The sequence below is a fragment of the Peromyscus californicus genome, unplaced genomic scaffold (genome assembly GCF_007827085.1).
Source record: "Peromyscus californicus insignis strain IS unplaced genomic scaffold, ASM782708v3 Scaffold_5__1_contigs__length_169319896, whole genome shotgun sequence".
NCBI lineage: Eukaryota > Metazoa > Chordata > Mammalia > Rodentia > Cricetidae > Peromyscus > Peromyscus californicus.
Window position 1 is genome coordinate 101,336,778 of NW_026294573.1, and position 14,272 is coordinate 101,351,049.

Sequence of the window (14,272 nt, forward strand, 5' to 3'; positions counted from 1 at the left end):
AACGAGCTGGTGAGTAGACAGAAGAGGGGGATGAATAACACATGGATTTCGGGACTTGCAAGGACAAAATCTCTGGGCTCTATCTGGGGTACAGGTTTAGAACTCAGGAGGAAGGTTGGGGTAGGAGATAGTTATAAATTTGGGGGCCCCATCAAAATAAACTTGGTTTATGCAGCTATGAGAGTGAATAAGAATGATTCAGAAGAAAAACTTAAATAGAAGACAGAATCATTGTAACACAAACATTTAAGGAATAAAAGATGACAACCCAGTGAAAGAAAGACAAGAATCAAAGACAGGAGCCATGCTGATGTCATTACTGTTATTAATAGCTGGTCTTCAAACAGCTGTGCTGTAGAGATCAAGAGATAAGAAAATAACATGGGAATCATATGCTGCAAGGAAGGGGACTAAGATTCAAAGTCAATACAAGCACTACATTGAGCAGTAAGTCAACAGCTTCCCAAAGAGCAGCTACAAGCTGAGCAAGGACCAGAACTGAGGACCATGGAGTGATTCATTGGCTGTAGCTTCTTTTCTCCCGTTTAACACTAATTTATAACACACACACACACACACACACACACACACACACACACACACAAAATATTAAACTTACCAAATATACAGCTTCATTATAGTTATTTGCTTTTAGTGATTCTTTAAGTTGGCGAATCATAGCTTCTACAAATTCTCCACCAAAGTTGTAATTTCTGGCATTCAGCAGTCCAACTAACGTTGTATAAATTGTCAACTTCTCAGGTAACAGACGTGCACTGATTTGAGAACCCGTACAAGACAACCCCAAAACAAAGGTTTTATATTAAGCTGTTGAATTGTATATGAAGCTTTTAACATCAAGTAACTTTGGAACACAATTACTTTTAACTGTGTTTTGAAAATGATTTCAGAAAAGGCATATGTGTCACTGAAAAGAATGCAGATATAGATCCCAATATTTTTCATTTTAGTTAGTCCAAGAGTTAAGGAACAGTTACTTGTGAAGTTATCACACCAAAATTAACACAACTAATGCTAGACCAGTTTTCTTCAAATATATTGAGTGGAAATAACAATTCCACTGAAAATGGTTTCCATGGTAATATCAGAAGTGTTCCGTGAAACAGATTCTTTAATGCAGAATCATTAAGGGGGAACAGAGCATTGGGAGTTTCTAAATTTAGCTAATCAAGTGTCATGGGACCAGAATTCCACTTGGAGAAACATTATTGGATTGCTTATAAAAGATAAAGAATTAAATCAGTTTTAAACAAGTTCCTGTAAGAAATGCTTAATATGGTATGTTAATATAGTTGAGGACAGCTAGATGGCTCAGCAGGTTAGGGCTCTTGCCAACCTGACTTTAGCCCCAGGGCCCACATGGTAGAAGAGAGAACTGATTCCTCTAAGTGTTCTATGATTCCACACACTGAGGCACATGTGCACCCACATGTGTACACACACACAAAATAAATAAATAAAAGGGATAGTAAAGGTAAGCCTAAAAAGAAGTCAACGTCACTTCCTAATAAAAGGAAACAGAACTGATGACAACTCTGTGGAGAATTCTCTCATATTGTTCCCCTCAGGTACACTGCTGAGTACAGGGGAGGATTTAGGATCTCAAAAAATACTAGTATCGAAAATAAGTCATGGTCCCTAAGGCTTTCTCCAAGTAAAAAAATTGAAAGGGACACTGCCAATCAATACCAGCCCAGCCTTACACAAACAAGCATGGCTTCCAACAGTTTCCCTTCACATAACAATTCTGTAATACATAATATCCAAACAGAGGGCATCTATGGATGACTATAATAAAATGATTGTTTTTATAGTCTCTTAGTCCAGAAATACATTTTCCTGAATTGACTGGATTCTTTTGAAAATTGAAAACAAAATTTAAATATGAGTCTAGAGAACTCAGCAGTTAAGAAACTTGTTCTTGTAGGACTCAAGTTGGATTCCTAGCACCCATATGGTGACTCAGAACTGCCCATAACTCCAGTTCCAGGGTACCCAAAGCCCTCTTCTGACCTCCATAGTCACAGACACACATGTGCAAAACACTCATACACAAAAAATAAATCTTTAAAAAAAATTTTAACTATTAGAAGTTAAAATGGAATCTGCTTTGTATATTTTTAAATTAAAAATGAGCTGTAAACATTTAACAATTATTTTTAAATTACTGAAATGGTAACTATAGCATTGAGGACAATTATGCCCATTAAAAGGTTCAAAAGCACCTTCAGTATTCAGGGAAGGCCACTCACTTGATTTACAAGTTTTCCAATATATTTGGTCCTACTGATAAAAAACAAAAAACAAAAAAACAAAAAATGCACCCAAACAAAACAAAACAAAAATAAAACCAACTCAACTCTACTTTAAATATGCAACTGTGTATTCCTTGGTTGGGGGAAAGGGTCTCTAACTGAAAGACATCTACTTTCTCATTTATTTTCTGAGTTAAAAAATTAACTCCATCCTAAGAAATAAAACATATGAAAACCAGGGCTGGAGAGATGGCTCAGAGGTTAAGAGCATTGGCTGTTCTTCCAGAGGACCTGGGTTCAATTCCCAGCACCCACATGGCAGCTCACAACTGTCTATAACTCCAGTTCCAGGGGACCTGACACCCTCATACAGACATGCATGCAGGCAAAACACCAACACACATTAAAAAAAAACCAAACAGACAAAAAAACAAACAACAACAACAAAAATATGAAAACCACTTCATTTTAGTTCTGTCTATCCCTTTAAAAAAATAAGTTCAGCAAAGGGCCAAAGAGGAACATTTCATGAGCACGAGTTTCAGGACAGAAGGGAGGCTAGTGACATGTAATGTAAGCACATCCTCTGCACATTCCCCAAAGCACGTAAGAGTAGATAATACATTATCACCTGGATCCACAAATCTTTTACATACATACACTGTACAAAGAAGCCTTAAGATCTTGCTCTTGTAGTTAGGAAGGTCAGCTTCTAAAACACCAGCCAAGCCTTCTAGATTGCTCTCCAAAGAGCAGGCACTCTGCAGAGGACATCACATTAATGATCTGTTAGCACTCAAGCAATCAGTGAATTAAAGTTAAAATTCCTACATGACCATAAAAACATTAAGGCCTTCTATAAGGCACTCTAATTCTGTGGGGAAGAAAATAAGAACTAAAGACAATTTTATGGAGAATTCCCTTAGCATCAATCAATTCCAGGAGTTACTGTTCATTAGAAACAATTCCAGGAAGAGTCACCAACATCTTCAGTACAGTCTAAGCAGAATGTGCATCCCAAGCATGAGAACAGCATGGCTGTGTTCTACCTCTCTCACTAATAACCCCCTACTGTCTCAGGCATCCAAGTCTGCTTCAGGTCATCTATACTGAGGACTATGCCCAGTCTATTGTAAGGCTTGTCTAATGAAATGACTTACTAAAAATCCTTAGTGATCTGAATCCCAGGAGCTACAAAACACATTCACATTGGGATACAGATGTGCAGTAATAATACAAGCTTTGTCTATAACTTACATTACCCAGTACAACTTCAGAAATTAGTCAAAGCTGTCAGTCACAACCCTAGCCCCTGGGCTTAGTACATACCTTTTCCCCTACTCTGCATATTAGAGATTCCAAATGATCTTCAGTTTCATTTGCGTCAGAGGTCTTCCTCCTTTTGTGAGGTTGTCCACCTATTTCAGCAACATTAAAAAAAAAAAAGGAACATTACACGATGTTACATGGTGAATCTACTAACAAAATCTGTCACCTTCTTAGCCTCTAATCTCTTTTCCATCAGGCTGTGTTTTTTAGAGTAGCTCTAACCATCATGTTTTAACTAGGCTAGGTACCTGGACAATTTCTATCCTGCATTCTTTTAAAGATTTGTGTGTATGTGAACGGATGCACATATGTGTACAGGTCCCCATGCCAGTACACTCACATAAAGCCAGGAGAGGGTGTTGGGTGTCTTCTACCACACTGTTCCTTCAAGGCAAGGTCTCTCCCGAACCTGCAGCTCACTTTACTTAGCTAGGCTGATAGCCACCAAGTCCTAGTGATCCTCTTGTCTCCACTCTGGCTTGAAGCTGGGGTTAAAGGCATATACTGCATGCTTATCTTCTGAGAGTGCTGAGACCCCAATTCCAGTTCTCATGATTGTGTAGTATGTAGTAAATGCTTTTAAGTGTTGAGCCGCCTCTCCGGACCCCCCCCCCCCCCTCACACACACACACACACACACACAATTTAAATCTCTTTATCATTTTATGTGTACAGATGTTTGGGATTCATGTATAACTGTGTACCACTTGTATGCCTGGAACCTGTGGAGGCCAGAAGAGGGCATCAGACCCCCTTAACTAGTGTTATGAACTTCTGTAAGGCACAATGAATGCTGGGAATTAAACCTAGGTTCTCAAGAAGAACAGCCAGTGTGTTTAACTGCTGAGCCATCTTTCCAATGCCTCACACTGTCTCTATTATTAAGGTCACTATAAACAATAATGTCAGGAGGAATTTTTTTTCAGTTAAACTTTATATAAACAGTGTCCAGGGAGCTATGTCTGCTTCTGTGGATACACTGGAATGGCATCCACATACTAACCACCTGGAATCTGAATACTGCTGCTCCTGTTCTTTTAACTTGCTTACTGACCCTCAGTTGTTGGTTCCTAAACTTGACAGTGTCAACAGTACTTGTTAATATGATGAGGTAACTAAATGTGCCGATGCCGAGAAACGGCTTCAGAAAGCATAATGCACCAACTGTGCTCTTCATTATTATTCAGAACCAGATTTTAGGTGAGGTTCGAAGACTAGCTAGAGAAAAAGTAGCTGAATGAGAGCAGCTGTTTTTCTGAACAGTACCAAACTCTTCCCTTCCTTCTGGCCCATCTACTATACTAATCCTTTATCACATGCCAAAGCCCTCCTAATTACACAGTTAGCTTGCTCCAGTTTGCAGCCATTTCTGTCTTCAAAACCCTTCCAGGTCCTCTTGTAAGCCTGACACACAGAAAACACTGCTTCAGGGAGACAAGGCAGGTTTTCTAAAGAAAACTGAGAAAATACAGGCACATAGCCACATCTCTGAATTATAAACCTCTGTGTCGCTGTGGCTATTCAGCCAAGGTTTATTTGGAGAAATGGAGATGGCTGAAAGTACTACAATAAGAGGCACTCTGTGTTTTTTGTTTTTTGGTTTTTTTTTTGGTTTTTTTGTTTTTTGGTTTTTCTGAGACAGGATTTCTCTGTGTAGCTTTGCACCTTTCCTGGAACTCACTCTGTAGCCCAGGCAGGCCTCGAACTCAGAGATCTGCCTGCCTCTGCTTCTGGAGTGCTGAGATTAAAGGCATGCGCCACCACCCAGCAAGAGGCACTCTTCTTTTTTTTTTGTTTTAAAGATTTATTTATTTATTATGTACACAGCATGTATGACTGCAGGCCAGAAGAGGGCACCAGATCTCATTACAGATGGTTGTGAGCTACCATGTGGTTGCTGGGAATTGAACTCAGGACCTCTGGAAGAGCAGTCAGTGCTCTTAACCCCCCATCTCTCCAGCCCAAGGCACTCTTCTTATCTGGTACTTGAGAGGATATGAAAGGTGCATATGAGTGCTACAGATTACAATCTGAACCCATGGACAGTAACAAGACACTGAACTCAGCAGAGAGTCTGGGTGAGAACACAGAAGCAGAATACAGCACCTTCATTAAGAATACTTTTTTAGGGGGCTGGGGAGATGACTTGGTGAGTAAGAATACTTGCTACACAAGCATGAAGAACCAAGTTTGATTCTTAGTACCCGCATCAAAAAGCTAACACATACCTGGTATTGTGGCCTTTAAACCCACCACTAGGGAGGCAGAGGCAGGTGGATCACTGTGAGTTTGAGGCCAGACTGATCTACATACAGAGTTCCAGGACAGCCAGGGCAAAATAGTGAGTCCCTGTGCTGGCTAATTTTATGTCAACTGGACACAGGCTAGATTCATTTGAGAGAAGAGAACTCCAACTAAGAAAATGCACCCATAAGATTGAGCAGTAGGCAAGTCTATAGGGCATTTTCTTAATTAGTGACTGATGGGGGAGGGCCCAGTTCATTGTGGGTGGTGCCTTCCCTGGGCTGATGGTCCTGGGTTCTAAAAGAGCAGGATGAGAAAACCATGGGGAGCAAGCCAGTAAGCAGTACTCCTCTATGGTCTTTGCATCAGCTCTTGCCTCCAAATTCCTGCTCTATTTGAGTTCCTCTCCTGACTTCCCTCAGTGATGGACTGTCCCTGGAAGTATAAACTGAAATAAAACTTTTCCTCTTGTTGTAGATAATATTTGTTTAACTATGTAAAGGTGTGTTGCATTTGTTTATGCTGCATTTGTTTAACTATGTAAAGGTGTGCTGCTGTTTCACGAAGCCTCCCTAAGGCACCTGATTTGTCTAATAAAAAGGGGAACAGCTAATAGCCAGGCAGAGGAGGGATAGGTGGGGCTGGTGGGCAGAGAGAAAAGGCCAGCTGGGGGCCAACAAGCCAGTTATGGAGGAAACACTAAAGCAGGATGGACAGTACATAGATGAGGTAAGTGAGTTTCAGGGCAGCTTAATAGAAATGGGTTAATTTCAATTAAGAAAAAAAAATAAGAAACAAACCTAAGTTAAGGCTGAGCATTCATAATTAATAAGTCTCCCTATCATGATTTGGGGACAGGCAGTCCAAAAAAGTCAGCGACATCCTCCCCAAGTTGCTTTGGTTATGGTGTTTTATCACAGCAATAGTAACCCTAACTAGGACAGAAATTAGTACCAGGACAGTGGAGTATTGCTGTGACAGACCTGACCATGTTGTTTCTGCAAGGACTGTGGCAGGACTTTGGAACGTTGGACCCGAAAAGTCATTAAGTGTTGAGAGCTCAGTGGGCTGTTCTGCAGGCACATGGAAGGTAAGAATGTGGAGAGCAGTGCAGACAATGGGGGCCTGGCTTGTGATGTTTCAGAGGGAAGCAAAGACTCTACCGGGCCATTTGTGTGAAGAATCTGTGGTATCTGGTCAGTTGGAGCTGAAGAGTTGGCTGTAACTAACAAGGGAACAAACAGAACCACTGAAGTAAAACCTTTGCTTTGCTGGGACAATGGACGCTGGTCAGCTGGGGCTGAAGAATCAGCTGTGATTAAGAAGAGACCAGCACCACTGAGGTGAAATCTTCTGGGAAGTGTTTTCACAGTTTCAGCACATAAGCTGTGTTCCAGAGGTAGACAAAGTCCTGTCTCGAGCTGGCAGCCAAACTTGGTAGTGTAAGAGTCACCCAGATGGTACTAGTTTTGAATGCATAAAGAAGGGGTCATGGAGAGCAGCTTAGGCCTGGAACTCAGAGAGACAAAGATGGGCCATTGGCAGCCTTCATAGTAGTTGAAGGCCCAGGATTAAAGGGGTCCTGCAGAGAAATTGAGGCTTGGCATTGTGAAGAGAGCCCAGAAAAGGCTATTGGCCAAAGAGCAGCCCAGTTGCAGCAGAAGACGCCAGCATTTCGGAGAGGCCAGTAACATAGTATGAGCATGGTGCGGCAGTTGCAGAGGTGGAGCAAGAGGAGATCCAAGATCCTTGGAGGAGCCCAGAAGATCATGAGTGGATCCCAGACATTGGACACTGAGTTATTTACACTGTTGGGAGTTTGCGTTTGCTTTGTTCGGATGTGACTGTGCCCGGGCTCTTCCCTCTTGGAATAAAAAAGTAATTTATTTTTTATTTTAGAGGCGTTCACAATTAAGAGACTAAGTTTTAAAATCTGAAGTGTTTGCATTGGTAAAGATTATTGGACTCTATCAGAGAAATGCAAATCAAAACGACTCTGAGATACCACCTTACACCTGTCAGAATGGCTATGATCAAAAACACTAATGACAGTCTATGTTGGAGAGGATGTGGAGCAAAGGGAACACTGCTCCACTGTTGGTGGAAGTGCAAACTTGTACAACCACCGTGGAAATCAGTACGACAGTTTCTCAGAAAATTGGAAATCGATCTACCTCAAGACCCAGCCATACCACTCTTGGGCATATAGCCAAGGAATGCTAAATCATACCACAAAGATACATGCTCAACTATGGTCATAGCAGCATTATTTGTAATAGCCAGAACCTGGAAACAACCTAGATGCCCGTCAACTGAAGAATGGATTAAGAAAATGTAGTACGTATACACAATGGAGTACCACTCAGCAGAGAAAAACAATGACAGCATGAAATTTGCAGGCAAATGGATGGAACTAGAAAATATCATCCTGAGTGAGGTAACCCAGACCCAGAAGAACAAACATGGTATGTACTCACTCATAAGTGGATTCTAGATATAAAGCAAAGGACAATCAGACTGCAACCCACAGATCCAGGGAGGCTACATAGCAGGGGGGACCCTAGGATGATTTTGGCTTATAATAAGTTTTGATTTTACTCAATCACTGGGCAAGCATCAGTGAAACATTTCACTATTAGGATTAGAATTTGTACTGTATCAAGCTGATGATAGAAAAAAATAAAATAAAATATTAAAAAAATAAATAAAATAAAAAATAAAAAGATTATTGGACCCTTACTTTTGTGATATGTTTTATATTTGTGGTAGTTATTAATCTGAGATCCTGGGGATGAACCAGAAAAGGAAAGGTTATGTCTTAATTAAGTGAAGTATGTCAAATTGACAAGGGGTCAATTGTGTCGGCTAATTTTATGGCAACTTAACACAGGCTAGTCATTTGAGAGAAGGGAATCCCAATTGAGAAAATGTCTCCACACAACTGGGCTGCAGACAAGCCCATAGAGCATTTTGTTAATTAGGGATTGATGGGGGAGGGCCCCGCCCATTGCACGTGGTGCCATCCCTGGGCTGGTTGGTAGTCCTGCGTGCGTTTAATAAGAAAGCAGGCTGAGCCAGATATGGTGGAGCACACCTTTAATCCTAACACTTGCAGGAGAGAGGGAGGTGGATCAGCTTGGTCTACACAATGAGTTCCAGGACAGCCAGGGCTATATAGAGACGCTGCCTTTAAAAAAAAAAAAAAAAAAAAAAAAAAAAAAAAAAAAAGGAAAAGAAAAGAAAGCAGGCTGAGCAAACCATGGGGAGCAAGCCAGTAAGCAGCACTTCTCCATGGCCTCTGCATCAGCTCCCACCTCTAGGTTCCTGTCCTAACTTCTCTCAATGATGGACTGTTATATGGAAGTATAAGCTGAAATAAACACTTTCTTCCCCAAGTTGCTTTGGTCACGGCATTTCATCACAGCAATTGTAACCCTAACCAGGACACTCTGTCTTAAAAAAAAAAAAAAAAAAAAAAAAGCCAGTACAGGCATGCAGATACCCCCCAACCCCAGTACTATAGGAGGTAGAGACATGAGGATTGTTGGGGCTCACTGGCCAACCATGAGGGTGAGTTGCAGCTTCAGTCTAGTAAGTAAGGCAGAGAGTGATGGAGGAGGACACCCAACGGCCTCTCCATGGCACACAGACCCATGTGCATATATACAACATCCACACCGTTTGGGGAACGGGGGTGGCTCAGTGGGTAAAGTGCCTGCTGAGCAACCATGAGGACCTGTCTAATTCCACTGTCTGTAACCTGAAGGTGGCAGAGAGCATGGAAACAGGCAGATCCCGAAGCTCCTTGATCAACTAGCCTAGTGAAATCCATGAGGAAAAAAAAAAAATCAGCTGGAGTAAGAAAAAGGTAAATGCCTTAGACCAGTGGTTCTCAGCCTGTGGACTGCAACCCCTTTGGGGGTTAAATGACCCCATAGGGGTCAAATATCAGATATCCTGCATATCAGATATTTACATTACAATTCATAACAGTAGCAAAATTACAGTCATGAAGTAACAACGAAATAATCCTGTGGTTGGGGTCACCAAATGAGGAGCTGGATTAAGGATCACAGCATTAGGAAGGTTGAAAACCACTGCCCTAGACACTCTAAATAGATACTTTAGGCACTCTTTGGGCAATTAGCTGAACATTTTCATACTCTGAACAATAAAAGAGAAACAAGTCTATGGTGGCACCATAATCCAAAACAGGCTTTAAAACACAGCTATGTAAGTTTTATAACATATGTTAAGCTACATATTGCTATACACACTTAGCTAGTGCAGAGAAGAGACCTTGAATCACTCATAGGGCTCTTAAGAAAACAAATAACAGCCCGGCAAGGTGGCACACGCCTTTAATCCCGGCACTCTAGCAGCAAAGGCAGGTGGATCTCTGAGTTTGAAGCCAGCCTAGTCTACACAGCCAGTTCCAGAACAGAGAGGGCTAAACAGGGAAACCAGGTGGTGGTGGGGGGAGTGGAACAACAGAACAAAACAGACAGAAGAAAAAGCCAAATAGACAAACAAACCAACAAACAAAATAATTTCCCCACTGCAACATGAACCTAATGTTACACGGATACATTGTACTATTTCCTATGCCCTTATTAGAATCAGATGTGTAATTTGGATGCACAAAGTAGACAAAAAGCAACACCATAAAAAGAAAAAGTAACAAAACCCAGCCAAGAAAAGTAATATACTTTGACTATAGACTTAAAACAAAAATTTAGGTTGATTAAAAATATCACCTCTGAAACAAAGTATACTATCCTTCAGCATAACAAACCTTTCACCTCTCTTCAATTTTTCTTTCTATAGTTAAGTTTAAAAACATCAGTCACAGTCTAAAAGATAAAGACCTAAGTGGAAGTAAGTTAAATAGGCTTTCTGGACTTTCGATTAAGATTCTGAACGATCCAAATTCCTTTTTAAGAATAAAACACTGATAAAATGTATATCCAACAGTAATTAAAGAGGTTCAGAGACATTTTTAAGGAATCTACCACTGCCAGACATGGTGGTCCACACCTTAGGGGATGATAGGGGCAGCCAACCTGGTCTATATAGCCAGGACATAGTGGTTTCAGCCTGGACTACATAGTTCCAGACAGCAGGACTACTTAGGCAGTCACATAGAGACCCTGTCTCAGAAAACAACGAATAGTGTTTAAGACTTAAATTTGGTACTTTCCATTTAGGATAGCCCTTTCTGTATCTGTAAATAAATGACAGGAACTTTATTGATTAGCTATCTAATACTACCTCTGTGAATCCCCAATAGTATAGTTCTAACAGAAACACTTAAAATGGCCCAGTAAGGTAAGAAAGAGCCTCATCTAAACTCTCTGGTCTTATCTCTCATAACTTGTACCCCTACTTCCTCACTTCTACCAACAATGGTCTCCTGGCTGTTTTCTGAACATGACAAATGCTCTAACCTTAACATTACACTCATGGTTTCCTTTCAACCTCTGCTTTCTCAAACATCCATATGGCTTGTTCCTTACATCACTCAAGTCATAGGCCATCTGCAGGGAGGCCTTACCTGACCAGTTTGTCTCTTTCTTTGGTCCCTCTACCCTTTACCTTATTTCATTCTCCACAATCCTGTGATCATAGATGAACTACACTATACTTCATTGGGCTCTGTCTTGAACATGTAAAGGAGCCTCCATTGTTAATACTGTCTTCTACTGCACTGCAAGTAGTTAGGAAATTCTTTAGCAAGTCCTGATTATATTACATAGTTGTCCTTGGTATCCATGAGGCTCCAACTCAGACAGTAAAACTTGAGGATGCTAATGTCCCTTCTATACAGTGGTGCTGGTATTTGCCCATGACCTATGTATATTGTGATACTTTACATTATCTCTACATTACCTAATATAAGTGTTATGTGAATAGTTGTGACATTGTATCATTTAGGGAATAACGGGGTGGGGGGGGTGACTACATGTTTAGAACTGAGGCCTTTTCCTTCAAATATTTTGTAACCAGATTGCTGAATTCAGGAGAGAGAATGAAGATGCAGCAGGCCAACGCTACACAGCCCAGTATAAGGAAAGTCAGAGTAGAGCTGACATACCCAGAAATGCTCAGATCTATTTAACTTTGATTCCTTTAAAATCTCTAGCCACCTTTAAAACAGTCATCCATATTTTTTAAAATTGTAGATACTTCACTAAAAAGCATCACACTTTTTATTTAGGTCACTAAACTCTAACAGTGTATATTTCCATATGTGTACCATTGGAGGAACTGTAAACAACCTTTTCCACTACTGAATGATTTGCTAGACTGAATTTTGATTAAGAAATGCTTAATTTTACATCACTTTGTCCTATTTATTCTAAGGTTTCTGTAGTCAGACCCAACTGGGAAAATGATTTAGCTGCTAGCTGGGGTATAAAAAAAGCCAACCACAAGCAAAAGTTATGCAAGCCTCCTAAACAAAAACAAGAGGTTTTCTATATATTTATATTCTAATTCTCCAGTTGGCTCTCCAGTGACATTTCCCCCTCACTTTAGGGGTACCCTGGAAGTGAGAGAAAGAATGAAGAAAAGAAGTGTAAGATGAGCAAAGAGAATGGGAAGAACGAGAGATGAAGGCCAAGGACAAACTCTCTAATCCAAAGCAGATTATACCCTAATCAAATACAAAGCAGCGAAAAACCTTATTTCCTATATTCTGTACATGCATTACACAAGAAACCACCATGTTTTGAAACACACACACACACACACACACACACACACACACACACACACAAAAACCACACACACACAAAAAACAACCCAAGCATACAGAGCAGTCATGCCGACCTGGTGGAGTGCTGACTTGCACTCTGGGCACTGACAGACTAGGATATTCTCTCAGGTACTCCCTAGTTTTACTGTTAAAAATTATGTCTGATTCTGTTCGATTGTCTTTTTTGTTTGTTTGTTTTTCGAGACAGGGTTTCTCTGTGTAGCTTTGGTGCCTGTCCTGGATCTCGCTCTGTAGACCAGGCTGGCCTCAAACTCACAGAGATCCTCCTGGCTCTGCCACCCGGCTCTGCTTGATTGTCTTAACATTCCAAGAGAGAAAGCTAATCCAATCACACTGCTTTTTTTTTTTTTCTCTTATGATGTTGGTATTTATCTGTGTGTATCACCTCTGAGACATTAACAGTTGATAAAATAAACATCATGAACTATCAGTGAGCACCGTATCTCATTTAACCCTCACAGAAACCAAAAGGCTTAATATTACTCCACATCATACACTCAGGTTTAAGGAAGTCATGTGACCCTGGCAAGCTCACATAGTAAATAGCAGATTTAAACCCTGAGGTTCTAAAAGTCTTTCTTGCTTTAACCATAAACACTCTTCGAAGAGTAATTCAATAAAGTATCAATAGCTCCAAGTTCCACTCTTGTGTGTGCCTGTGTCCTTGAAGGGCAGTAATGGTGCAGAATTGAGCTTGTTTTTTATGATGACAACACAATGACCTCCTTGCCGGCGACTATCAAAGCCGACATGAGAAATACTAGTCTGCTCAAGTTAGTTTTCCTGCACTTTCTTACACAGCGGAATATGCTTAAGGTCAATCCAACAGAACAGCACGTGTCTGTTTATTAGTGACTCTGGGGTGTTGGTAAGACGCAAAATTCTTTCCCTGAAGCTTAAAAGAGGAAAATCAATGGGTAGCTTGTAGAGGAGTAGGTCTCAGACTGTAATTCATCCGACCTCTGTCATAGCTGTGTTCTTTTCCTGTCTTCGCAGGGTCCTTTCCAGGTGCACCCTGGAAACACTGCTCCACTAGATCCCCGTCACTAACTAATCCTAAGGCATCAGACACACGTGCATTTCCATGCTCTGCGGTGAGTGATCAAGTCTTAAGTGTCGGCAGACACCAGCTCAGGTTTGCCCACGGGGTTCACCAGGCCTTCCTTCCCCATGACTGAAGGAGTTGGGGCAGCGGGAAGGCCGTCGCTTTCCTGAAGCCACTAGCCACACCCGAGCCGCGCCAGCCGCCTCCCTCTCCCGGGGCCCCAGAACCCTCCCGGGAAGAAAGGGCTGCCTATACGTTCCCTGGAGACCCGAGGACCAAAGCAACCCGGCCTCAGTTCCCACCCCGGCGCGGCGGCCAGGCCGAGGGCACTTACCATCATTCTCGTAGCTGTGCCGCCTCCGCGACATGCTGCTCGCGGGTGCGCAGCCGAGCTGAGCTGCGAGTGACCTGCAACACCAGAACCGTCGGGCTGCTGGCCGGCCGGTGCGCGGTCAGCGGCGAGGCGCGCGGACTGGCCGGCGCGCAGGCGCACTCGCCCACGACGCCTGCCGGAAGCACAAGCGGAGAAGCAGCGGGTGGGCTCCGAGGCGGAAGGCCGGCGTCTGCACGTCCACGCGCGGCCGCCTCCTCCCGCCTTCC

General features: G+C 42.0%; 1 protein-coding gene across 2 annotated transcripts in view; it reads right to left on the reverse strand.

The window, feature by feature from the left end:
- Positions 1-14,114, reverse strand: part of Ncbp1 (nuclear cap binding protein subunit 1) — a 41,369-nt gene extending 27,255 nt beyond the window's left edge. Inside the window, exons 1-4 of one of the 2 annotated variants that reach the window (XM_052716322.1) lie at positions 14,007-14,114; positions 3,606-3,694; positions 2,937-3,037; positions 620-776 (exon numbers count right to left, since the gene is read on the reverse strand). In XM_052716322.1, coding sequence (XP_052572282.1) covers positions 620-776; positions 2,937-3,037; positions 3,606-3,694; positions 14,007-14,040 — 381 coding nt within the window. In that variant the 5' untranslated portion in view covers positions 14,041-14,114. Of the gene's footprint in view, positions 1-619; positions 777-2,907; positions 3,038-3,605; positions 3,695-14,006 lie in introns of those variants that run through there. The other variant, XM_052716323.1, reaches the window with a different exon arrangement.
- Between the last annotated feature and the right edge of the window lie 158 nt (positions 14,115-14,272).